This window comes from Arachis stenosperma, chromosome 2 (genome assembly GCF_014773155.1).
Source record: "Arachis stenosperma cultivar V10309 chromosome 2, arast.V10309.gnm1.PFL2, whole genome shotgun sequence".
Classification (NCBI taxonomy): Eukaryota; Viridiplantae; Streptophyta; class Magnoliopsida; order Fabales; family Fabaceae; genus Arachis; species Arachis stenosperma.
This window is the reverse complement of record NC_080378.1, coordinates 119455924-119482763: the sequence shown is the minus strand read 5'-3', so window position 1 is coordinate 119482763 and position 26840 is coordinate 119455924. Positions and strand designations below refer to the sequence as shown.

General features: G+C 36.9%; 3 protein-coding genes across 3 annotated transcripts; all 3 read right to left on the bottom strand.

The window, feature by feature from the left end:
• Window positions 1–20106: 20106 nt before the first annotated feature.
• LOC130961545 (NDR1/HIN1-like protein 3) lies at window positions 20107–21164 on the bottom strand. The gene has a single exon (XM_057887484.1). The coding sequence runs from the start codon at window positions 21076–21078 to the stop codon at window positions 20311–20313; it is 768 nt and encodes a 255-aa protein (XP_057743467.1). The 5' UTR covers window positions 21079–21164; the 3' UTR covers window positions 20107–20310.
• Window positions 21165–23663: 2499 nt separating this feature from the next.
• LOC130962146 (NDR1/HIN1-like protein 3) lies at window positions 23664–24556 on the bottom strand. The gene has a single exon (XM_057888247.1). It carries the CDS (start codon window positions 24397–24399, stop codon window positions 23722–23724), a length of 678 nt encoding a protein of 225 aa, XP_057744230.1. The 5' UTR covers window positions 24400–24556; the 3' UTR covers window positions 23664–23721.
• Window positions 24557–25927: 1371 nt separating this feature from the next.
• LOC130963624 (NDR1/HIN1-like protein 10) lies at window positions 25928–26840 on the bottom strand. Its single transcript, XM_057889727.1, has one exon. It carries the CDS (start codon window positions 26790–26792, stop codon window positions 26094–26096), a length of 699 nt encoding a protein of 232 aa, XP_057745710.1. The 5' UTR covers window positions 26793–26840; the 3' UTR covers window positions 25928–26093.

The following is a 26840-nucleotide window of genomic DNA, read 5'->3' as shown; positions in this document are numbered from 1 at the left end:
ATTTTTCGATTAAATTGACTTATTTGATTTAGATTTGATATCAATATTAACTAATCCCTTTTAATTAACCAACTCTTAACCCCCAAAAAAAAATATAAAATTTTAAAAGAATTATATTTCAAAAACTAACTCTTAAGAATTTGAAATAATTATAAAATCCAAAATGGTATGGTTGGTTATGATTGTGAGAGTTAATGGTGACACATACACAGAGCACTGCACTACTGAACAGTGAACAGTGAACAGTGAACACATTTAGCTTCTCATTCAATTCGTTGATCTTTATTAAAAGTCCCGTTCTCTTTTCATTTTTTGTTCTTGTGTTTTCAAATGAGAATCCTTCTCTTCCTTCAACGAATACTTAATAATATTAATGCCATGGATGCAACGTTTTTCATATTCAAACTTCACCCTGAATAACACGCTTTGTTTTTATTAAATATATATATAATTCACTCCTCTTGATTGCTGTGACAGAATAAAGAAAAAAAATTATATACATTAAAAATTAGATATTAAGTAAATTATTTTATACAAAATACATATTAGATATAAAATATATATAATTCACCCCTCTTGATTGGTGCGACAAAAGAAAGAAAAATATATATATATATATATATATATATATATATATATATATATTGTTCATATCCTGGCCCAATGTTAAAGGTCCAGGTCCAACCAAAAGGCCTGATCCAATAGATTAAGCCTAGCAAAGCAGCGACCTCCACTCAAGAAGTCGGTGTCAACCACGACTTAGTATGAAGAAGTCGGTTATGAGATTAGCTGGCAGATAAACACTCATTCAAATGAGTAACCGCCCCGAAAATCTCTCTAACCACTTCATAAAGCCATATCTTAACCTCCCCAAGATAATGGGACGGTTAACACCCTAAAGATACGGCACTACACCAACGGTGGTTATTGGCTCACCACTATAAGTACACTGACACCAATCAGGTATTTCTAAGCCCAATACTCTCTAGACCTGCTCACACTCTTGCTAACTTAAGCATCGGAGTGTCTTTGCAGGTACCACCCCCCATTCCTTCACGCGCGCAAGTCGGACGGAGCCTCCCGAATTGCTGATCCATCCGGGTTTCTCCTCCTTCACACATTTGGGCCACTCAACGCCATCCGTTGCATTTATCTCCGGTTACCCACCGTAACATTGGCGCCGTTGCCGGGGACCCGAGAGATCATCCATCGATGGCGGATAGATCCCACGAGGAAGTACATGCGGAAACGGATTCCGAAGAAGAGAATCTGAACGCAGGTAACGACAATGTGGATGTGACCCTCCACCAGGAAGTTAATGATCAAAATAGAGAGGGCACCTCCGGAGTAAAAAACCCGAAGGCAAACCCCTCAGACGAGCGAGAATCGGGAAAAGGTGGACCATCACACGTAACTGAATTAATGGGGTTAGTCCACAGTCGCTTAGAACAATTGGAGCAAGAGCGGGAGAAGCAGAAAGAAACTGAAAGATACCTCAAAGAGGAGATGGAACGGCGAAAAGAGTTAGAAAGAAAACTCTTACAGCTAGAGTCCTCCCTCAAGGGTCACAACTCTCGCGACGACCAAGAAGATCAATTCCCGGGCGGGGAAGATCCATTCAGCGAGGACATAATGAGGGCAAAAGTTCCTAGAAACTTCAAAAGCCCTGATATGGACCTCTATGATGGGACCACAGATCCAAAACATCACCTAAGTAACTTTAAAAGTCGGATGTATCTAGCTGACGCCTCCGACGCTACGAGATGCAAGGCTTTCCCGACCACTTTATCAAAAGCGGCAATGAAGTGGTTCGATAGCCTCCCACCAAGATCAATCACCAGTTTTGAAGACCTCTCGAGGAAGTTTCTGATGAGGTTTTCAATTCAGAAAGATAAGGTAAAACATGCACCGAGCCTCCTGGGAGTAAAACAGGAGGTCGGAGAGTCTTTGCGAGCCTATATGGAAAGGTTCAATAAGGCATGTTTGGAGATCCAAGACCTGCCCACAGAGGCAGTCATAATGGGGCTAGTCAATGGGCTCAGAGAAGGCCCCTTCTCACAGTCCATATCTAAAAGGCACCCCGTTTCTCTAAGTGATGTACAAGAAAGGGCTGAAAAGTACATCAACATGGAAGAGAATGCAAAATTAAGAGACCTGAGCTGGCGACCTGGACACCTTCCCTCATCTAAGGAGAGGGAAAGGGAAGTCAAGAAGAAGGAAGAACTCGGTCTCGAAAGGCCCAGGAAATATCACTCTTATACTCCTCTAAAAACTTCTATAGTGGATGTATATAGAGAGATTTGCCACACCGAAAGGCTGCCACCCCCAAGACCTATTAAAAATAAAAAAGGGGGAAGCCGCGGCGATTATTGCGAGTACCATAAAATATATGGTCACTCCACCAACGACTGTTACGACCTTAAAAATGTGATAGAAAAGCTGGCCAGAGAAGGTCGGCTTGATAGATATCTCATGGAAAGGTCGGACACCCATGGAAAAAGAAAGCGAGATGATATGGATAGAAGGGATCCACCATCGCAGACTCCAGAGAGACATATTCATATGATCTCAGGAGGATTTGCGGGAGGGGGCCTCACTAAATCCTCTCGCAAAAGACATCTCAAAAGAGTCTACCAAGTCGAAGAAGAGACACCCGACTTCCCCACTATCTCATTCACAAAAGAAGATGGGCAAGGGATAATCCCCGGGCATGATGATCCCGTGGTGATAACTATGATCCTAGCCAATGCCCATCTCCACAGAACCCTAGTAGACCAAGGAAGCTCGGCGGACATCCTTTTCAAGCCCGCCTTCGACAAGCTAGGGTTAGATGAAAAAGAATTGAGAGCCTACCCCGACACCCTATACGGATTAGGGGATACGCCAATAAAACCGCTGGGATTCTTACCCCTTCACACCACTTTTGGAAAGGGGGAAAAATCAAGGACTCTGAGCATAGACTTTATAGTCATCGATGAAGGGTCAGCCTACAACGCCTTAATCGGCAGGACTACCCTTAATCGCCTTGGAGCAGTGGTATCTACTCCCCACCTTTGCATGAAATTCCCAACCCCAGGAGGAATAGCAACGGTGAAGGGAGACCAAAAATTGGCAAGAAAATGCTACAATGAAAGCCTAAACCTGAGAGGAAAGGGCAAAGAAGTCCACACCATAGAGCTCGGCGGCACAAGGGCCAGAGAAGAGCTGCGACCCCAACCGGGAGGAAGAACCGAGGAGATACAAGTCGGAGAGGAGGAAGGAAAAAACACCTACATAGGAGCCAACCTAGGGGAAACCCTAAAACAAAGGTTGGGTGAACTCCTGAGAGCTAATTCTGACCTCTTCGCATGGAAAGCCTCCGACATGCCCGGGATTGATCCCGAGCTCATGTCCCACAAGCTCTCGGTTTACCCAGGATCCCGACCTGTACAACAAAGAAGGCGCAAGCTCGGCCCGGAACGAGCCCTAATAGTGGAGGAACAAGTACAGGCCCTCTTGGAAGCCGGCTTCATCAGAGAGGTCAAATATCCAACATGGCTAGCCAATGTAGTGCTAGTCAAAAAACAGAATGGTAAATGGAGAATGTGCGTCGACTATACCGACTTGAATAAGGCATGTCCTAAAGACCCTTACCCCCTACCAAGTATTGACACCCTGGTGGATTCCAGCTCGGGGTATCAATACCTATCATTCATGGATGCATACTCGGGATATAACCAAATCCCGATGTATGAACCAGACCAGGAGAAAACATCTTTCATCACGCCAAGAGCCAATTATTGCTACGTGGTCATGCCATTCGGACTAAAGAATGCAGGAGCCACGTATCAAAGGCTGATGAATAAAGTGTTTTCCCCTCATCTAGGGAGCCTAATGGAAGTATATGTCGACGACATGTTAGTAAAAACCAAACAAGAAGCCGACCTCTTATCCGACCTCTCACAAGTCTTCAACACTATAAGGTCGCATGGGATGAGACTAAATCCCGCAAAATGCGCCTTCGCGGTGGAGGCAGGAAAATTTCTAGGGTTTATGCTAACACAAAGAGGGATTGAGGCCAATCCCGATAAATGCAGAGCCATCCTAGAAATGAAAAGCCCGACTTGTTTGAGAGAGGTTCAACAGCTCAATGGCCGACTTGCAGCCCTCTCCAGATTTTTGGCAGGCTCGGCACTAAAATCCCTTCCACTATTTTCCTTATTAAGGAAGGGATGCCAGTTCAAATGGACTTCGGAATGCGAGGAGGCGTTCCAAGAGTTCAAAAAGTTCTTAAGCCAACCTCCTATCTTAACCCGACCAATACCGGGGAAAGACCTCGTCCTATACCTATCCGTAGCAAACAGGGCTGTTTCATCAGCCCTGATCAGAGAAGACGAGGTCGGGCAACACCCGGTCTATTTCATCAGTAAGGTCCTACAAGGCCCTGAACTAAGGTACCACAAACTAGAAAAGTTTGCCTACTCCTTAGTGATAGCCTCTCGAAGGTTACGACCTTACTTTCAGGCTCATGCAATAAGAGTCTGCACAAACCAACCCATGAAGCAAATCCTCCAAAAGACGGATGTTTCAGGAAGAATGGTTCAGTGGGCGATAGAGCTCTCCGAGTTTGATTTGAGATATGAAACTCGGACAGCAATTAAAGCCCAATGCCTCGCCGACTTCGTTGCAGAATATGCAGGAGAACAAGAGGAAAAACCGACTACATGGGAACTCTATGTAGACGGATCCTCCAACAAAACAGGGAGCGGCGCAGGCATAATATTGGTAGATGAAAAAGGAACCCAGATAGAGGTCTCCTTAAAATTTGAATTTCCGACTTCAAACAATCAGGCAGAATATGAAGCCTTGATTGCCGGATTAAAGTTAGCAGAGAAAGTTGGTGCTACAAAGGTGACGATCTACAGCGACTCACAGGTGGTGACCTCCCAAATAAGCGGAGAATATCAGGCAAAGGACCCCAATATGAAAAGGTACTTAGAAAAAACCTTGGAACATCTTGGGCACTTTGCGGAAACCGAGGTCAAACATATAACTCGGGATATGAACAGCAGAGCAGACGCCCTATCCAAGCTAGCAAGCACCAAACCAGGGGGGAACAATAGAAGCCTGATTCAAGAAACCCTTCAAGAACCCTCGGTAGCAAAAACAGAAGATAAACAAGAGACCCTTGAGGTAGTCGGTTTAAACCTCGGATGGATGAATCCCTTAGTCGAATACCTGAAATTCGACATCCTCCCTAAAGAAGAAAAAGAAGCTAAAAAGATCCGAAGGGAAGCACAACACTATACTTTGGTGAGAAATGTCCTTTACAGAAGAGGGATATCAACGCCATTACTAAAGTGCGTACCGACCTCAAGAACCACCGAGGTGTTGGAGGAGGTACATAGTGGGATCTGCGGAAACCATCTAGGAGCAAGGTCACTCGCCAGGAAAGTAATCCGAGCAGAATTCTATTGGCCGACCTTGCAAAAAGATGCCACAGACTTTGTGAAAAAGTGCCAGCCATGTCAGATGCATGCAAATTTCCACGTAGCTCCACCAGAAGAGCTCATCAGTATCACTTCTCCCTGGCCCTTCGCAAAATGGGGAATGGATTTGTTAGGTCCTTTTCCCCAAGCACCAGGACAAGTTAAATACTTGATCGTGGGAATAGACTACTTCACAAAGTGGATAGAAGCAGAACCATTAGCCACTATCACCGCCCAAAGAAGTCGCAGATTCCTCTACAAAAACATCATCACAAGGTATGGGATACCTTATTCCATCACCACAGACAATGGTACTCAATTTACTGACAAACCCCGTTTTGACGGTTTATCTTGTATTGATTTTAAGAGATTTTATCACCTTTTACCCACATTTATTCAATGAAATAGCATGGTTTTATGATTGTCTCCTTATTTGTGCTTAGATATGAAAACATGCTTTTAGACCCTTAATTTGATGGTTTTAATCTCCCTTTGATTCCACTAGATGCCTTGATATGTTTGCTAGTGATTTCAGATTGAAAAGGCTAGGAATGGATCAAAGGAGTGAAAAGGAAAGCATGCAAAGTGGAGAAATCATGAAAAGTCAAGAAGTTGAACTCGCCCATGGACGCGCGCGCACCTGGCGCTTGCGCGCACTGCGAATTGCTCCATGACGCGTACGCTGCTGTGCGCGTACGCGTCGATGTTGGTTTATGATTTTTTAATGAAAACGTGGCCAACGAATTCTGAAGGGTTGTGGGGCCCAATCCTAACCAACTTTGGCGCCAAAGATGCTATTTAAAGCCAAGGATTGAAGAGCAAAGGGGGGATTCCCACTCATTAGTTCATACACACTCATTAGGATTAGTTAGAGTTAGTTTCTAGAGAGAGAAGCTCTCTCTTCTCTCTAGAATTAGGATTAGGATTAGGTTTAGTTCTTAGATCTAGATTTTATTCATTCTTCTACTTCTACTCTTCATTTCCTTGTTGCTACATTCATCTTCTTCTATTCTTTTGTTGTAATTTCCTTTATGTTGTTCTTAGATTTTGTTGTAGATCTAGAATTGCTCCTTCTACATTCTTTCAATTCAATAAATATAAATGTGTACTTCTTAATAAATGTGTTTCTTTTGCTTTTCTATTGTTGATCTCTTGTTTTTGTAGTTGTAGATTCCTTTAATCCTTGCATTTAATAATGTTTACTTTTATTGCACTTTATGTGTTTGATGAAATGTCTCTTTTAGTTTTAGTATAGATTTTGTTCCTCTTGGCCTAGGTAGAGTAATTAGTGACTCTTGAGTTATCTAATTCCTTTGTTGATTGATAATTGGAAGTTGCTAATTGATTTGAATGCCTCTAAAGCTAGTCATTCCTTTAGGAGTTAATTAGGACTTGAGGAATCAAATTGATTCATCCACTTGACTTTCCTCCATAGTTAGAGGTTAACTAAGTGGGAGCAATGGACAATTTGTTTCACAATTGAAGAGGATAACTAGGATAGGACTTCTAGTTCTTATCTTGCCAAGAGCTTGTTAGTTGTTAGTTTATTTCCTTTGCCATTTACATTTCTTGTCTATAATCTCAAAACCCAAAATAACTCACAACCATAACAAGACACTTTATTGTAATTCCTAGGAGAACGACCCGAGGTCCAATACTTCGGTTTATAAATTTAGGGGTTTGTACTAGTGACAAACAACTCTTTGTATGAAAGGATTATTGTTTGGTTTAGAACTATACTTTACAACGAGATTTCATTAGTGAAATTCTAAACCGTCAAAAATCCAATCGTCAAAATGGCGCCGTTGCCGGGGAATTGCAATGGTGTTGTGTTATTGGTTATTGTACATATGTGAATAGTGTGAATATCTTGCTTTTTGCTTTATTTGCTAGTTGTAGAATTTTATTTCTCTTGTTTTCCAATATCTTGTGATTTTTGTTTTCTCTTTCCATTATGAATTCTCATATTGGCTATGAGTGTAGTTACAACTATGTTGTAGGAAGTGGAGATTACAATGAAGAAATGTATCAAGGATGGGATAATCAAAGGTGGGAGGAACCATATGCTTATGATCAATCCTCATGGCAACAACCCCCACCAATGCACTATGAAGAAGAGCCATTCCATGATGCACACCAATCCAATGGCTATGGTGAATCTCCTTGTGACTTTCAAGAACCACCATATGCCTATGAGTCATATCCTCAACATGAGCCTCAACCACTCTCAAGCCTATTTTCACCAAACACCTCCATACCATGATTCATATCCTACACCAACCACCTTTTGAACCATATGAGCCATACAAGAAGCAATTCCAAGATTATACTCCCAAGAACCACCTCAATACACACCACCACCTTACCAAGAAGAACCACCTTCCTATAATGAACCCTTTCTCCAAGACAATGAACCCTCTTATCCACTTCAATCTTCAATGATGAAATCCTAGCCTTATACTTCAAGGGCAAGGAGAAATGCAAAGGGAGACACTAGAATTTATGGCTACTTTGACCAAGGTAGTAAGCAATTTAGTCTCCAATATTTGAGTACTCAAGGCACTCCCATGGTTACATGTGGAGAATCAATTGAAAAGCATAGCATGAAGGAGAGATTGGAAACTCCGGTGGAGAATGAGGAATCTACTTTGTTAGAACAATTGGAGAATGAGGAATGCTACTTTTGTGTTAGAACAATTGGAGGAACCTATGGCCATTGAAGAAGAGGAAGAAGTGGTTGAAGACTTAGGAGATGCGGAACCCCCTTGGGAACTTAGAATTGAAGAAAACCCCTCCAAGAAGATGAATTTGATGTTGAGGAGGAAAGTGCACAATCTCCAAAACAATTTTTGAATGAAGACTTGGAAGGAATGAAGCAAGAATGAGTTCCTTGGTGATGAAGATCATGCATCCAATCTTCTTGGTGAGAATCCTTTGAATTGAAGAACCTTCTCCAATGAATTTGAAAGTGATATGGAGGTAGATTTCTCTCAACCTCCCATTTATGACTTGAGTGATGGAGAAGAGTTAGAGGAAGTTGATGAACAAAGGATTGGGAATGAAGAAGTTATGAAGAGGTGGAGATTGACAAAGAAGCAAACAAGGGAGTGGAGTTTACTAGCACATTGGAAATACCTCTCCCCAAGCACCACCATCCACTCTCTCATTCAAGGGGTAAATTCCTTATGCTCAAGCTTTTATTTCCCTTGAATTGGTTTGCTTGAGACGGATGGTCAACTAAGATATATTTGTGGCTTTAAGAGTAAAAAGGAAATGGTTAGTGGTTTGAAATATCATTCTAGGTTCATCATGGTTGCATACTCAAAGCTTAATTGTAAGAGTTGGTGTAGAACTAGATTGCTTAGGTCTAGAAGGATGTTTGGTCACTTTGTTGAGAATTCACCTTGCTCACCACCCACATGGATTAATGATGATCAACTTCAAGACTGGTGTGAAAACAAAGTGTGGGACCCCGGATCACAAGAAGAGGATCAACTTTGGGAGCCCCAAGCTTGTGAAGAACTCCATCAACACTTGGCTCAATCCATAAGAAATCTTGGGGCACAATGGAGAACCAAGCATTGGTGGGAGTTCCAAGATGAATACAAGCACAAGCCACCTTGATGAGGAGCTCCCCATAAGTCCAACTTAAGGACAATAAACAAAAGTGCTAGGTGGGAGACAACCCACCATGGTAAAATCCTTTCATTTTCTCTTTTGTACATATTGCTAGAACTAGTTTAATTTCATGTTTAGATTAGTTGGTTGAGTTTAATTAGTATTTTATCATATTAAATAAGGTTTTAGGGTGTTTTGGTAGATGCTTGGAGATTTAGAATGCTTAGATTGGTGCAAAAACATAGCAAAAATTTTTGAAAAACAGAGCACCATCCACGCGTACGCGCACTTCACGCGTACGCGTGCATCAAGCATTTTCGACCACCCACGCGCGCGCGCCATGCGTGCGTACGCGTGGATTGAGAAGTTCCACATTCCATACATTTTCCAGAGAGTTATGCCTACGCCACGCCAACGTTGTGCCTTTGGCACAACCCCACTTGCGCGCATGCGCACATGACGCGTACGTGCCACTCTCGAAATAAACCATCCGCGCGGGCGCGGCATGCGCGCGTACGCGTGGATTTCCTTCCTTCACCACATTTCTTTCTTCTCCTCTTTCTATTTCTTGATATTGACTTTGTTTACTATGCATTTCTTCCCCTTATGCCTAAATGCTAATTTAGCATTAATGTTTTAGATAATCTTTGTTGGATCCTATGATTGAGGTTATATTTTGCTACTTGGTCTTGAGTTTTCTGCTTATCTTTTGAGAATACCAAGTGATGAGAATTGCCTTCGAGCTTGTAACTCTTCTTGAATTACATGATTTGGCCACCATGTGATTTGAGCCTTATTTGTGATTAGGCAACCTCTTGATGGATGATGTTGTGCATTTACCTTAATACATTGTATTTATGATTAGATGCATCCATATGTGTTTGGCTTGAATGCTTTCATGCTTCTTTATGCTTGTTTTACCTTACAAGTTCACTTAAAACATCTCAAGCATACTAGAATGAGTAAAGTACATGCTTCTTTGTGACATAACTTTATGCTAAGTGTGTTCTAAACCGCGCAATTTAGAATTCACACACTTATTTGTCATTAATGTCACACTAATTCATTCACTCAATTCTAGTGATTTACCTCATTCCAACAATTAGCTTCCTTGCTTTTGTATTACCTTACCTTATGGTGTTATATTTTTGTTTTTCATGATGAATACACCACGAGCAATAACGGAAGCAAGACTAAAGAACACGTAGCAATCCGGAGAGTCATCGTACCCCCTTGCTCATCTTTGAGTGCACCGAGGACGGTGCAAACTTTTAAGTGTGGGGAGGTCGTCCGACCGTTCGACGATTTCGGGTGACAAGTTTCTAATCCCAACACTTTTGCATTTCATTCTAGGATTTTAGGATTTTTACTTGCATTCTCTTAATTTTTGCATATGTATACACAATAAGCTTAGTCAAAATAATGAAAATTTTCAAGATTTCTATCTATAGGGCACCTTAATTGATTTGAGTGAAAATTTTTCATAGAACTTGCTTGAAATATATATATATTGTGGATCATATTTTTGAGCTAAGAACACAAGCAAGTGAGATTTGAGCCTAATGGTGTGGTTACATCTTATAACCACTTAATTTTCCTTCTTGTGTGCATTATTCTCTTTCTATGAATGTAATCTTTGATTTGTTTGATCCTTTATGTCCATTATTTTGTGTATACATGCATTTATATGATTGAGGCCATCATTTCATTAGCTCACTTATCCAAATAGCCAACCCTTTTATATTCCTTTGTTAGCCAATTTGAGCCTACGATTAACCCATTTGTTCTTAATTTTAGCACATTACAAGCCTTAAAGCGAAAAACAATAAATGTCCTTATTTGGATCTTTGATTAGCTTAGGCAAGTGTGTGTGAGTATCATTCAAGTGTGGGAATCTTGGGATATTGGGTGAATAAAAGGGTGTATTTTGTATTTTGTTGAAAATATTGAGAATTTGGTACATACTCATGTATTGATCAAATATAAAACCTTATGCATTGAAATTCTTGTATATAGAAAAAAAAAAGAGAAAAACAAAAGAAAAAGAAAAAAAATAATATGGAAAAGAAAAAAAATATATAGAAAAAGAAAGAAAGAGAAGAAAAAAAAAGAAAGGAATAAAAAGGGGACAAAATGCCCCAAATCAAAGTATAGTCCAATAAAATCAATGCATAGGTGTTGTGAAATTAAAAAGGAATACATGAGTATGTGAAAGAGTGAAAAATGGGTAGTTAGGTTGGAATTTAATTGTATAGGATGTCATAGGTTAGGTGAGAAGTTTAGGCTTATCAAAGATTCAAATTTCAAACTCACTTAACCAAATATGCATCCTACCTTGACCCTAGCCCCATTACAACCTAAAGAAAAGACCTCATGATACTTGTATGCATGCATGAAATATATGTCGATTGTTAGAAGAAAAACAAATCTTAGAAAGCATGATTAGGGAAGAATTGAGTGAATCAACCCTAAACACTTGAGCGAATAGAGTGCAAATACATCCGGTGAGGGTTTGATGCTCAATTACATGTCTCCACCAATGATCATCTCCTTTCATGCAAGTTTGTAAAAATATTTAATAGCTCAATTCAATTGTGGTTTGGCATGGTTGTTAATACCTTTTGCCCTTGTGCTTATATATGCTTCTTGGGAATTAATTTATTTTGACCAAGCAATTGCATTCATCTAGATAGTTGCATATAGGTAGATTGCATTTAGTTAGTTTCCATTAAATAAATGCCATACCCTTACTTCATTCTTGGTTTAAGCATGAGGACATGCTTGGTTTAAGTGTGGGGAGGTTGACAAACCCCGTTTTGACGGTTTATCTTGTATTGATTTTAAGAGATTTTATCACCTTTTACCCACATTTATTCAATGAAATAGCATGGTTTTATGATTGTCTCCTTATTTGTGCTTAGATATGAAAACATGCTTTTAGACCCTTAATTTGATGGTTTTAATCTCCCTTTGATTCCACTAGATGCCTTGATATGTTTGCTAGTGATTTCAGATTGAAAAGGCTAGGAATGGATCAAAGGAGTGAAAAGGAAAGCATGCAAAGTGGAGAAATCATGAAAAGTCAAAGAAGTTGAACTCGCCCATGGACGCGCGCGCGCACCTGGCGCTTGCGCGCACCTGCGAATTGCTCCATGACGCGTACGCGTGCTGTGCGCGTACGCGTCGATGTTGGTTTATGATTTTTTAATGAAAACGTGGCCAACGAATTCTGAAGGGTTGTGGGGCCCAATCCTAACCAACTTTGGTGCCAAAGATGCTATTTAAAGCCAAGGATTGAAGAGCAAAGGGGGGATTCCCACTCATTAGTTCATACACACTCATTAGGATTAGTTAGAGTTAGTTTCTAGAGAGAGAAGCTCTCTCTTCTCTCTAGAATTAGGATTAGGATTAGGTTTAGTTCTTAGATCTAGATTTTATTCATTCTTCTACTTCTACTCTTCATTTCCTTGTTGCTACATTCATCTTCTTCTATTCTTTTGTTGTAATTTCCTTTATGTTGTTCTTAGATTTTGTTGTAGATCTAGAATTGCTCCTTCTACATTCTTTCAATTCAATAAAAGGTACTTCTTAATAAATGTGTTTCTTTTGCTTTTCTATTGTTGATCTCTTGTTTTTGTAGTTGTAGATTCCTTTAATCCTTGCATTTAATAATGTTTACTTTTATTGCACTTTATGTGTTTGATGAAATGTCTCTTTTAGTTTTAGTATAGATTTTGTTCCTCTTGGCCTAGGTAGAGTAATTAGTGACTCTTGAGTTATCTAATTCCTTTGTTGATTGATAATTGGAAGTTGCTAATTGATTTGAATGCCTCTAAAGCTAGTCATTCCTTTAGGAGTTAATTAGGACTTGAGGAATCAAATTGATTCATCCACTTGACTTTCCTCCATAGTTAGAGGTTAACTAAGTGGGAGCAATGGACAATTTGTTATCACAATTGAAGAGGATAACTAGGATAGGACTTCTAGTTCTTATATCTTGCCAAGAGCTTTGTTAGTTGTTAGTTTATTTCCTTTGCCATTTACATTTCTTGTCTATAATCTCAAAACCCCAAAATAACTCACAACCAATAACAAGACACTTTATTGTAATTCCTAGGGAGAACGACCCGAGGTCCAATACTTCGGTTTATAAATTTAGGGGTTTGTACTAGTGACAAACAACTCTTTGTATGAAAGGATTATTGTTTGGTTTAGAACTATACTTTACAACGAGATTTCATTAGTGAAATTCTAAACCGTCAAAAATCCAATCGTCATTTACCGACGCTACCTTCAGAAGTCTAGTAGCCAGTCTGAAAATCAAGCATCAATTCACCTCGGTTGAACACCCACAAGCCAATGGGCAAGCCTAGGCAGCTAACAAGGTCATACTGGCAGGACTCAAGAAGAGACTCCAGGAAGCAAAGGGAGCTTGGGCAGAAGAGCTCCCTCAAGTGTTATGGGCTTATAGGACAACTCCCCAATCTGCCACGGGAGAAACACCCTTCCGACTCGTCTATGGCGTGGAAGCCATGATTCCAATAGAAATCAATGAGCAAAGCCCAAGGGTAATTCTCCATGACGAGGTCGGAAACATACAGGGGCACAAAGAGGAGCTCGACCTGCTCCCCGAAGTCCGAGAAGATGCCCAAATAAAAGAAGCGGCATTAAAACAAAGGATGACTGCCAGGTACAATAAGAAAGTCATTCGAAGAACATTTGCCCTAGACCACTTGGTCCTAATCAGAAACGACATTGGAGTCAACAAATCAGGGGAAGGAAAGCTCGCCGCAAATTGGAAAGGGCCATACAAAATCAAGGAAGTGTTAGGGAAAGGTTATTATAAAATAACCGACCTGAATAGCACTGAGCTACCAAGGTCGTGGCATGCTTGTAATTTAAAAAGGTACTATAGTTAAAAGCGAACTCTACTCCCTGATGTACTCTTTTCCCAACTTCATGATTTTTTCCCAAAAGGGTTTTTTCTGGAGAAGGGTTTTTAACGAGGCATCATAGTAGAGACTAAGGGAACAGACTATCAAAACCCTTAGTAGCGAAAGAAGGTACCCCAATCAATAAAGATCTTTTTCATTTATAATCTCTTACAATATCCTCCTTTATTTTTCTAAGTCTTTCTACGAAACGCGCCGACTTAAGCTCGACAAAACGTGAAAATCCCATGAATCGACCTAGATGGTCGTCAGGATAAAACGACGAGGTACAAGTCGGTGTAAAGAGGTTATATGAGTCGATCGTAAAAACTCGGGAACCAACCCGACTCATAAGTCGGAACGAGACCCCGAGTATGAAAACTTGGAAACACTTCGATCCATAGATCGGAGTGTAAAACCAAGTACCCGAGTATGAAAACTTGGAAACACTTCGATCCATAGATCGGAGTGTAAAACCAAGTAGAAGAAAAACGCATCGCAAAAATAACCTAAGTCATGAGAACTCGCTAAAACAAAAGTCGAGTATGAGGAATAACAAAAAGAGATAGGAAAACCTAAGGAGAAGTTTCAAGGACGCCTCGAAAGTCCCCAACGAAAACAAACATCCAAAAGAAAGGTTTTCAAGAAAAAGCTAAGGGGAATTCAGGAAAATCAGAAAAGCATACACGCAAAAGGTAACTTAAAACCCTTATCCAAAAAAGGGGCATTCACCTTTGTTTAAAAAGCCCTTATCCAAAAAAAGGCACCGAGCAGAATATTTTGTTTACGGCCTTAAAAGGCCAAAAATTGTTCACACAAACCAACAACAATAAACGAGTTTAAAAAAGGGGGGACCCACAGGCCGGGCCCCCATGTAGCCATAAAAAAATAAAAAGTCATTTCTTCAAAAGAGTAGAGGAATCACCACCGCCAGACTCAGGAGGAGCGCCACCAGAACCAGGAGAGGGAGCTGAAAAGGAAGTCGGATGAACGGCTGAAGAACTCGGAGCACTTGTAGAATGAGGAGGAGACTCAATAATCCTCTGCCCCCGAGTCTTTAAATCTGACTCGGAGACAACCTCGGGGGCAGGAGGATAAACGATGGCGCCATCAATAACCACCTTGTCAGGATGTAAAGGAGAAAGGTCCAAGTCGGGAGCGATAACTCTGACTTGTTCCAAGAAAATTCTCCAAGACTCCTCAGCACCATCGGCAATAGAGTCCTCCAACTCGGCGTATGCGTTCCGAGAATTCAGCAAGTCCTTCCTCACGGCCACAATATCCTGAAATAAACTGTGATAGCTGTCTTGTGCCGTTTTCCTCAAATTCGCCTCCAAAGTACACTGAGCCCGCAGCTTACCCTCCTCCTCCTTAAGGTGATCCCTCTCCTTTTTCAATTTATCTCTCTCCTCCTTCAACTCCTTCTCATGTTTTTCATAAAGAAGAAGCCTCCCCTCCAACTCCTCAACCTTCGAGGATGCCCCCAAAGAGCTGAGGGGAGTCTTCTCAAAAATGTCCAAAAGTTTGCCACAAACACCCGCTGTCCTAAAGCTCTCCTCGGCCATGGTGGTAAGGTGGTTCCGAACAGAAACATCATCCATACTTATAAAAGGATAGATGTTCTTTCGGACGAATGCCAGAGCATCCGCCTTAACCCCACCATCAAAAGAAGAAGGGCCAGACTCTGAAGTCTTGCGCTTCTTCTTCTCTGGCTCGGAGAGAATTTGGGCAGAAGGGGGTGGTCGAGACAAACTTGAGGAAGAAATGACAATAGGTTAAAAAAACAACCAACAGTCATAAGTCGGTAATGATCAAGTCGGTAATGTTCAAAGTCGGTAGAAACAACTCGGAAATCAGGAATGCATGCGCTACCTAATTGAGTTTGAACAAAGGTCGGCGTTCCTTGAAGGATTTTCCTAGTATCCAAGTATGGGGACCTCCCCCACGCTTCTCGGAAAAACCCCACAATGGCCGCTTCCACCTCGTCCAGGTCATCTGGACCATACTTTTCACAAGGGGAGGCCGGCAACCAATAAAGGGGAAAGCGAGGGGAGGAAAGCTCATCCAGAAAAAAGGGGTGGTGACCCTCTACGGCTTGAACTTTGAAAAAGTAGTTTTTGAAATCATGAAAAGACTCGTCGAAAAGGGTGAAAATCCTCCGACCTTGTATGGCTCGGAAGGATACCCACTGTTGTTTGTTGTTTAGCCCACTAAAGGGCTTGGTCATATGGAAAAGAAAGAAGAAAATCCTCAAAGAGGTCGGAAAGTCCAGAGCGTGGCTAATAAACTGGTAGATCTTCAAAAAACCCCAAGAATTGGGGTGAAGTTGAGTAGGGGCAACTCTACAGTGGTGCAAAACAGATATTTCGAAATCTGAGAAAGGAAGAAAAACACCCAAACGGGTGATCATACACTCATACATGAAGAAAAAATGAGGGGCTGCCTCATTAACTCTCCCAAAACAGACTCGGTCTTCAGGACCCGGGGTGATCAGTTCATATTTTGGCTCGTCCTCCTCTGAAGTACAAAGCCGGTGATGAGTACGAAGATGAGTGATAAACTCAGCATCGACCAGGGGTTCCTCCCCAAGGACAGTGTCATCAACCCACAAAGAAAGAACATCTACGGAAGCCATTTTTTATATAAAGAAAAGTGGCAGAAACCTACAAAAAGAAAAAAGAAAAAGAAAAATAAAAAAACACGGCCCCTAAAGAGGAGAGATACGAAGTCAGAATCTACAGGTCGACCTATCCACTCACAAAACAAAACATGCCAATGTAAAGCATGGCATGGAAAAAACAAAACTAACCTTTATCCGAAGAAAGGAAGGTTGGGAAGAACGGAAAGCTTCGAACACAAGAATGCAGCACGAGCAAAGCAAGAAAAAGTTTGAAAGATTGCAGAAACGAAAAAACGAAAGAGAGGGAAAGTATTTATAAATAGGATAAGGGGCATAATGGTAAAAACGAGGCAGTCATTAACGAGATTGCACCGTTACCAAAGCCCTCAATCCCTAAACGCTTCCCCAACGGACACGACGCTTGAATTGACGTAACTGTCAGAAACAAAAGGTCGCGAGAATCACGTCGGTTTCAAGACCCGTGAAGGTCGGCCACGAACCCGAGTTAAATACTTGAACCCAAGCCTTAAAAGGATCTTGGGCTCAAGTAGGGGCACTGTTCATACCCTGGCCCAATGTTAAAGGTCCAGGTCCAACCAAAAGGCCTGATCCAATAGATTAAGCCTAGCAAAGCACCGACCTCCACTCAAGAAGTCGGTGTCAACCACGACTTAGTATGAAGAAGTCGGTTATGAGATTAGCTGGCAGATAAACACTCATTCAAATGAGTAACCGCCCCGAAAATCTCTCTAACCACTTCATAAAGCCATATCTTAACCTCCCCAAGATAATGGGACGGTTAACACCCTAAAGATACGGCACTACACCAACGGTGGTTATTGGCTCACCACTATAAGTACACTGACACCAATCAGGTATTTCTAAGCCCAATACTCTCTAGACCTGCTCACACTCTTGCTAACTTAAGCATCGGAGTGTCTTTGCAGGTACCACCCCCCATTCCTTCACGCGTGCAAGTCGGACGGAGCCTCCCGAATTGCTGATCCATCCGGGTTTCTCCTCCTTCACACATTTAGGCCACTCAACGCCATCCGTTGCATTTATCTCCGGTTACCCACCGTAACATATATATATATATATATATATATATACATAAAATTATACATTAAGTTAATTATTTTATATATTTATATATATATACACATAAAATTATACATTAAGTTAATTATTTTATACAAAATATATATTAGATATAAAATATAAATAAAAGTTTTTTTTAAAATATATATATAAATATACATAAATATATACTGCTTAATTTTAATGTATATAATTTTTTAATTTAGTATCGATTGATTTAGTATCGATATTATTACTCTCAAAGAAAACTACTTAATTTCGTACATTCTTTTATATAAGATAGTAGTTAGTAATGTCATATTATCATAAAATTTCATTTTTATTTTGAGTAATCCAATAATAAGAATTAAATTCTAAAGTTCTAATATTGAATTAAAAAAATTATTTTTTAAAAAATTTAAAATTTAAATTATTAGATGGAGACATACACAACATTTTATATCTCATATCTAATACATATAAATCCCCGGTTAAATTCATGCAGCACTTTACCATAACATGGATTCTTTTTTTTTTTGGTAATACATAAGATGGATTTCTTATTTTTTATTTTTGGGCACGGTTTTCTTGGTCAAGCATTGTGATATGAGAGAATTTTTTTTATTGGATCAAGCACTGTGGTTTAAGAAGGAATTTATTTCTATTAAGCCCTTTGGTTTTTGTCAGTGGCCTCATTCAAGAATTAGTATGTTAATGAATCAAGGAATGGATCATTACATGACAAAAAAAAATGGAAATGGATCATTAGCAATTGTAGATTTCAAAATAAATAAATAATTGTTATTTGCCAAATCTAAAATGATGGTTCATACATTGAGGCTAATCAATAATGTTGTTGATATTGTCGGTTACCTTTCAAGGAATTACCTATATGGTTTTGTACTATATTTTGTTATTTAAAATTTTTTTTGAAAAAAATCCAAAACAGCCCTGACAATAACTTCAAAAGACAATGAGGTTTTGACAAAAAAAAATACCAATTCGGCCCCTGAACTTTATTTTTATGGGATGGATTAGTCCCTGTGCCAAAAAAAATCAATGTTGTTTTTTTTTGTACATGGGCTGATCAATTCTAAAAAAAATATCAAGAACCGAGTTGAGTGTTTTTTTTTTTTTTCTTGAGGGTCTCGTTGTTCTTTCGAGATAATTGTTAGGGTCGGGTGGGGTATTCACTCTTTAATTTTAAAAAATAATATGATGGTCTTATTGTGTTTTACAAAGTAGTAGTTGTTGTTTAATCAAAATTGAGCTAACACTATCATATTTTATGTGCTTTTTTAAGTGTAAATTTGTGGGTTTTTTTCCATTAGGGTAGAATCTAAGTTCCTGGGACTGTAAAATTAATTCAAGTCGCACATATGCTATTAATTTAACTCTTTGATAATTGCACAAAAAACCCTTCTAATAATTTTTCTTATATTTGTTAAAGGATTCAATGGCTATTGTCACAAAGTCACTATCAACTTTGCCAGCAATTTTCATTCCATTAACCTTCTTACACTGACATTGACCAAAATATTCCATCAAACTTATTTAAATATTGCCTAACGAGTCAACTACAACAATATAAGACATTCCATAGATCATTATCACCAATTTTAATTATTTATTTTAAAGGGTATTGTTGACAAGTACTTTTAAAACAATTAATAAAGATGTTACAAATAATTCTTTTTAATAGGAATTGCAAATTAAAAACAGAAATGCCTATACATGTTCATAGAATCTCATGTTCAATAGTTTCTCTTAAGTGACTCAAAGGTAGAAGTAGAACCAAGCAAAGTGCCATCTCAAATTCATTCAACACATTATTAATACTTAAAAAAAAAAATAAAAAATCCCTTTAAATTTAAAGAGTCGTTTCTAAATCACTCAATAGTTTACTTTTGCGAAGATGACCCACCATGAATTCTCCAAAAAGCTAATTGAAGAACCTAACATTGAATTAACCTTTGAAATGTAATTTGATAAGCATTTTTAATATATTAATTTAATCCATCAAGTTATTTCACATTATTATTTAGTACACAAAAATCAAACTATAATTTCAAAGAATTAATTAGACTTTAATATAATAATAAAATAAGAAAAAGCTCATGAAACATTTTCTATGAAAGAAAAAAAAGTTGCCAAACTACAGGCTTTACTCGAGACACAAAAAAAGCAAGTCAAACAAAAAAAAGAAATTAAATTAAAAAAAGTATGAAAAAAAATAAAACAAAAATTCAACAAGAATATGACCAATTGACTTACAGCACCTCTAATCAAACTTCTAAATAGTATATATTCCAATTCTTATTTATCAACAAGAAGACAAGATAATATGCCATGAAATATTGAAATCAGATCATGTAACACACAATGAAAATAATACTAAAATATGTGAAATCGTTAATAAAAGTTCCTCTCTAACTCTAGCATAACTCTCCAATCAAATATTCAAATTGAACTAATGTATCAACATAATAAAATTATTATATAAAAAAACAAAAATAAAAAGGAATAAAAACCTGAATAAAAAAAAAAGTGATAACAATAATAAAATTATTCGGGTCGGGTCTAAAATAATTCTCTAATGATGAAACCACAACCACCGGTAACCCCAGTCGCACGCGGTATCTTGAAACGCGCCGCCGTGCTCCGCCGTAAAAGTTCCATTCTTCGATCTCGTCATCAACGGAACCTTCAACACACAAATAGCCTTGGGTTTCACCTTCCCAGTTTTCATAAACCAAAACTTAAACCTCACTTTCATGAACACCTTCAAATCAATGCCATAAACACCAGATCCTCGTTCTTCCTCCACCTTGGATCCTTTATCCGATCCCAAAACCACCTCATTCTCACCCTTCAGAGTCGTCGCAACCACCGTCGTGTTCTTCGTTCCCTGAAAAAACGGTTGCATAGTGACGTTGCCGAAGCCAACGTCATGGTAGAATCCACGCGCCTCGATGTAGTCGTAGTAGATTCCCACGCGCTTGTTAGGGTTTCGGATCGTGAAGTTTAGCATGAAGTTATAGTGGAGCGTGTTGTTGTTGGTGGCGGCGGCGTCGGAGGAGAAATTGAACTGAGTGAGGACGGCGTTGCTGACGTGGAACTTGACGAGATTTGGCCGTACGATGAAGTAGAGAAGAACGGCTACGATGATGAGAAGGATGAGAAGTGTGGTTAAGATCTTGCAGATGAGGCCGAAGATGCAGTCGAAAATGCAGCCGCAGCAGCAGCGGAAGATTCCGCAGCAGCAGCAGCAGTTGCTGCCGCCGCCATCGCCACGGTAGTGACGTTTGTGTTGCGGCGGAGGTATGGAAGGGCCGTAATATGCGCCGTTCAGTTGTGACATTATTGAAAGTTGAAACTGAAAGTGAAACGAAAACGAAACGAAACGACGCGTCGTTTTGAAATTTGGTAAAGTGAAAAATGAGAAAGTGTGAGTGAGTGAGCGAGGGTTCAAAAAAAATTGAATGAATATATAGTAAAGTGGAAGTGTGGATAGAGAGAGAGAGAGAGAGAGAGAGAGAGAGAGAGAGAGAGAGAGAGGGGTGAGAACGTGTAGCGTGCGGGGAGTGGAAATCTGAAAGGCGCGTTACATTTTTTTTAACTGATAAGGAAAATCTATTGAATTGAAACCGATCTTTACTAAGGTTAGAGGGTTCGGATTTGGAAGGCAAAGGAAAAGTTAGTAAAGTCACATAAATAAATTATGGTTATCGTTATCCTAAGTAATCAATAATTTTTTTTGAATAATATAAATAATTATTAATTAAATTAAATATATTATATTTTTAAATTTTTTATTTAAATTTTAATATTAGAATAATTATCTATATATCTAATGAAATAAACATTTAACATATTTATTTTTCACATTATTTAATATTTTCATTATATACCTATACTTTTTTATAAATTATTTCATCAAACATTTCAACTTTTCAAGTATATCATGATTTTAGCTGTTTTAATTGAAATACTGGGAACTATAATATACTTCAAATGTTTTTTTTATGTCATATATTTGGTACAAAATTAAAGTTCGAACAAATCGTGTTATTATTCGTGATATTATCATTTAAATCGACATATAATATTTTGTGATATTATTATTTGGGACTTAGGATTTTGATTTGGTAAAAAAATAAAAATGAGAATTTTCGAAGAGAAAAAAGGAGTTTGAATGACATTACTAACACTTAAATTAGTCATAATCAATTTTGTCCATGCCTCAATTTTTCGTAGTTAGAAATAATTATTTACTTTTGACATATTATTATATCATATTATATGTAGTCGGATTATGTGACACTAGCTATTCGCATAATATTAATATGTTATTATTGAAAATTAAAATATGTCAGAGATAAATTTTAATGATAGAGTAAAAATTTAGAATCTAAATTAAGACATTTAAGAATTTATAAACCAATTGAAAACTAATTAATACTAAGTATTAATAAATACATTAGAATATAGTTTTTTCTGTAATACTAGAGAAATAATATTTAAAGTTATCTTATATAACATAACATCTATAATTTATATATATAATATTTATAATTATATATTTATTATATTTAAAATTATATAATTATTCTAGTGATAATTAATTAATACTAAGCAAAATAACTTTTGATTGTTTGGGCTAGTTTTTTATTGTCTTGTAAATATTATTGTTATTTTTTACCATTGTTAAATAATTTTTTTATCATCTATTCCAATATCAAATTACACCATATTAGACAGGATTTTTCGTAGTTAAGTTTGACTCGATTTTAAAGGAAGAGTTAATTAATATATTTAGTAATTAGTATTGACACTTTTCTTATTTAGGGTTATTTAAATTAAATTTTTTATTAGGAATAAATTTATAAGGAAAAAAATTAACATTATTTAGATATTACAAAGAATTACAATTTTTTTTTACGGATCTAAAAAGAAAAGGTATAGTGAGCCGTCTGAAAATTTAACATTCAGGTCCATTATAGTTTAGTGACCATTGAACCTGTTAATGGATAACCCGCTATACTCTTTCAAAATCAATAATGGGTCAATAGAGAGGTTCAACTTGACAGTCCAACTACTTAACCCGAAGCTAAGTTGAAGGGTCATTCTTAGAAAAAAAAAAAAGGTTACAAGATTGCAAATTTAAATCTTCTAAAATAAAAAAAAATGATAATGTGATTTAGTAAAGAGTTAATTATCATTAATTTTGTAACTTCAATAAAATATATGTCTCGTTTTCTTAGATTAAGAGTGATTTAACGGGAATGATCCTCTCCAGTGAGGAAAAAAATTAAATGGTGTCTAGTGTTTAATCCTACCATTTATTGTTCTCTCTGTTATTTAATTTTGGTCTCACTTATAGAATTAAAAGTGAGAGATCATATTTTATTCTCTCAAGTGTTCAAAAAAATAGAAAGGATCATTTCTGTAATTTAACTCTTTATTTTACCAATTTACTAACTTCTTTAGTTTAGAGGATCTTAATTCCAAAATTATTCTCTCTACACATTTTTCTCAAGTCAATGTTATTATTTTAAAAAAAAAAGAACTGCAAAATATAAATAAGAAGTATATGTAAATATCGATTATGTTATGTATACATTAAAATTAATCATTAAAATTAATCATAAATATAAAATATATATTAAAATATAAATATATATTAAAAATAAATTAAATTAAACATATATTTATACACAAATATATTGATCACTAATTTTAATGATTGATTTTAGTGTACCACTAATATTTTTTGTAAAAATACATACTCATATATCCTTTCAGCAAGTCATGGCAAAAATGAAGTTTACCTACAATACTTAATCAATAATCAAAACATAAATTAATATAGTAATGTAGTAATGTACCATATCCACAAGAAAACTATAGGCAAATTATGAACCAATAAAAAATGATAATGTTCATATAAAAGTTACAACCTTAAACATCAAAAGAAGAAATAGAAACGAATCATGTAAAATTCTCAGAAATCAACGTCACACTTTGCAGGCTTAAACACCATCATTTTCCCATTCTTATTATTATAATTGAAAGGAACCTTAATCCCACACTTAGCCCTAGATTTATTAATCAAATTATTACCTATATAATCACCAATTCTAAACCTTATCAAAAAATAAATCTTCACATCAATTCCAAAAATACCCCTCTTATTGTCCCCTTCAAAATCATCAACATCAAGCGCCACAAGCTTGTTCCCGGAGAAGACAACGCTCATGGGAACCCTTTCCTTTGTGTAAAGAAGGTAAGAGAACCATGGCGCCGTCAAGGGCGTGGCGGCGGCAAACTCTGTCTCTTGATAGAGCGCGTGGCCACGCGCTTCGTCGAAGTAGATGGAAAGCTTGTGGTTGGGGTTGTGGACGGTGAAGTTGAGTACGAGGTTGTAGTTTAACACGGTGGTGTTGTTAAGGTAGTTGAATGTGGTGAGGTTGGCTTGGGTGACGTGGAAGGTGAAGGAGCGTGGTTGGAGGAGGATGTAGAGTACGAGGATTATGAGGAGTACGAGGATGATGATGGTGATTAGGAGGTACCATATGAGGCTGAAGCAGCACCAACAGCATCTTGTGGTGCGGTTGTGCCCGTGGCGGCGATGGTTTGCGGCGGTTGTCAATTGAGCTTCTTCTTTATTGTTATCCGCCATTACGTAAATCAGAGTTTAATTTTGATCCAAAAAGAGTTTATTCTTAACTAAAAGCGAGGAAATTAATGAGATGTTGTGAAGAGACAAGAGAGATGAGTCTAAAATGTTTGATTTATTGATTGAAATTTTAGTGAGAAATAAGGGAGATGATGATGAACAGCTTCAAGTCAACTATATGTCAAGTGGGGATAATGCTTGGGAAGGAGGATAAACAAGTGAACAACATGGTTTTTTTTTTTTTTTAATAAAAAATAGAGGAATTCGAATTCGTAACCTTTTCGTTTAGTTTAGTATAAAAAAATTATGTTATTTGAGTTATAATTCATTGATTAACAACATAAAACTTGAATTAAGAAATTAGGAGATCATTATTATTTTTATGTGAATGCTAAAACAAGAGATATTGTATTTTTTATAGTTTGTTAATTTTATTTATTTTGAATATTATTGTTTTAAGAGATATAATAATTTATTTTAATATAAAAAACTTTGAAACTTCTATAAGTATAATATTAAAAGTTAGTTATTAAATTAAATACTATGTATTTGTGTGTATATTTTATTCGATTGATTGATTTAATCGTAAAAATTTTGATTGTTATTCTGATTACATAAATGTTCGACCCTTTTTATTTTGTTTATTTATTTTTAATTTTAAAAAATATTTAAAGACCAACAGAATTTATTTTTTTGTCATTGCTTGTAGTAATTAATTTAATTCTTTTAATATAATAATTTAATAATATACTTTTAATTTATACATTTAAATTTTAATAATTAATTATTGATAAAAAATATTAAATTTTATTGATTTTTTAATATTTTTTAATTAAAAATATTATAATTCAAATTGATTAAATAATTAACAATTTTACCCATTTAAACAAATATAATAGATTTGAATTCTGAATTGTAATTTTTAAATAAAATTTTAATTTGTGACGGTTTAATTTTTGACTCGTCAAATACCTTTAAAAAATTGAGAAATATACGGACAAAAAAGAAAGAGTTGAGGAAAGAAAAAGGTTACAAAGTGACGAATTCACACCCATACATATCATGTTAATCATTAATAGAAAACTAAGCCAGAGATTAAAAGTCAAACTTCATATGCTACAGCTAGCTGATCTTATCATATATTTAAATTCCATCTAGGATATGCTCATATTTTTTTATTTTACTACATGGAAATTGAACAAATATAAGCTATACACGTATATGAGTAAAGAAAAAAAAGCCCCAGAAGGAATCCAATGAATCAAGAAGTAATGATAAATAAAACAACACATACCAAGTTGAATTGTTCGAATTATCATTTCAAACTCACTCATTTATTTAGATAAATGTTGGATATTCAAATTTTATTATATGTATATAACAATTTATTAATTAGTAATATATAAATCTTTAAATAAAACTTAAATTTATAATAAATTAAGTATTAATTTATCACACTAAAAAATACCGTAGATAATTAAATAAAAAAATAAAACAACACAATTTTATACTCTAATTTTTTGATCAGATAGATTAAACAACTCTCAATCTTAAGTATTACACATACATACACACTCCTCACACATTTATTATATATTTTTTGTTCGATTACAACTAATAAAACTTAAATTCAAAACCTCTAAATAAATAAATAAAAAAACCTATATCATTTGAACTTTACTCCATTGGCGTATATTCTAAACCCACTTGACATTAACATTGCACTTCTTGGGCTCAAATCTAGCACCCACCACTTTCCCATTAGAACCACTCAAAGGAACCTTAATCCCACACTTAACCGTAGCTTTTGAGTTAATAAACTTAATATTATTAAATATAAACCCGTCAAGCCCAAACCTTATGTCAAAATGCAACTTCACATAAATATCAAAATCCCCATCTCTCTTGTCTTGGTCAAACTTAGAGCGTTGACTTTGATCAAGAACCAAAACTTTTGTCCCCTTGAACACACCACTCATCCTATCCGTGTGCTTAGAATCTTGTCTGAAAGAATTCAGCCATGTGATGACATCAATTGTGGAGAATCTAGAACCTTGGTAGAACACATTGCCCTCAACTTTGTCATAGTAGATTGCAAGCTTTTTGTTTGGGTTATGTGAAGTGAAATTTAGTACAAGTTTGTAATGTAACAATGTACTAGTGTAGTTGAATTGTGTGAGATTTGCTTGTGTGACAGAGAGTTTGAAGGGTCTTGGTTGAACTATGATAAGGGATATGATGAATAAAAGAACAATTAGGGTTATGATTGAGAGTAGAATCTTCCAAAAGATGTTGAAAATGCGGCAACAACAATTTCTTCTTCTACGGTTATTATTTGGAGGAATTGAAGGGCCATAGTATGAGCCATTCAATTGGGATTGCTTATTTTCAGCCATATGTATGTGCAAGAATAATATATGAAGATTTATTTGATAAGAAAATGT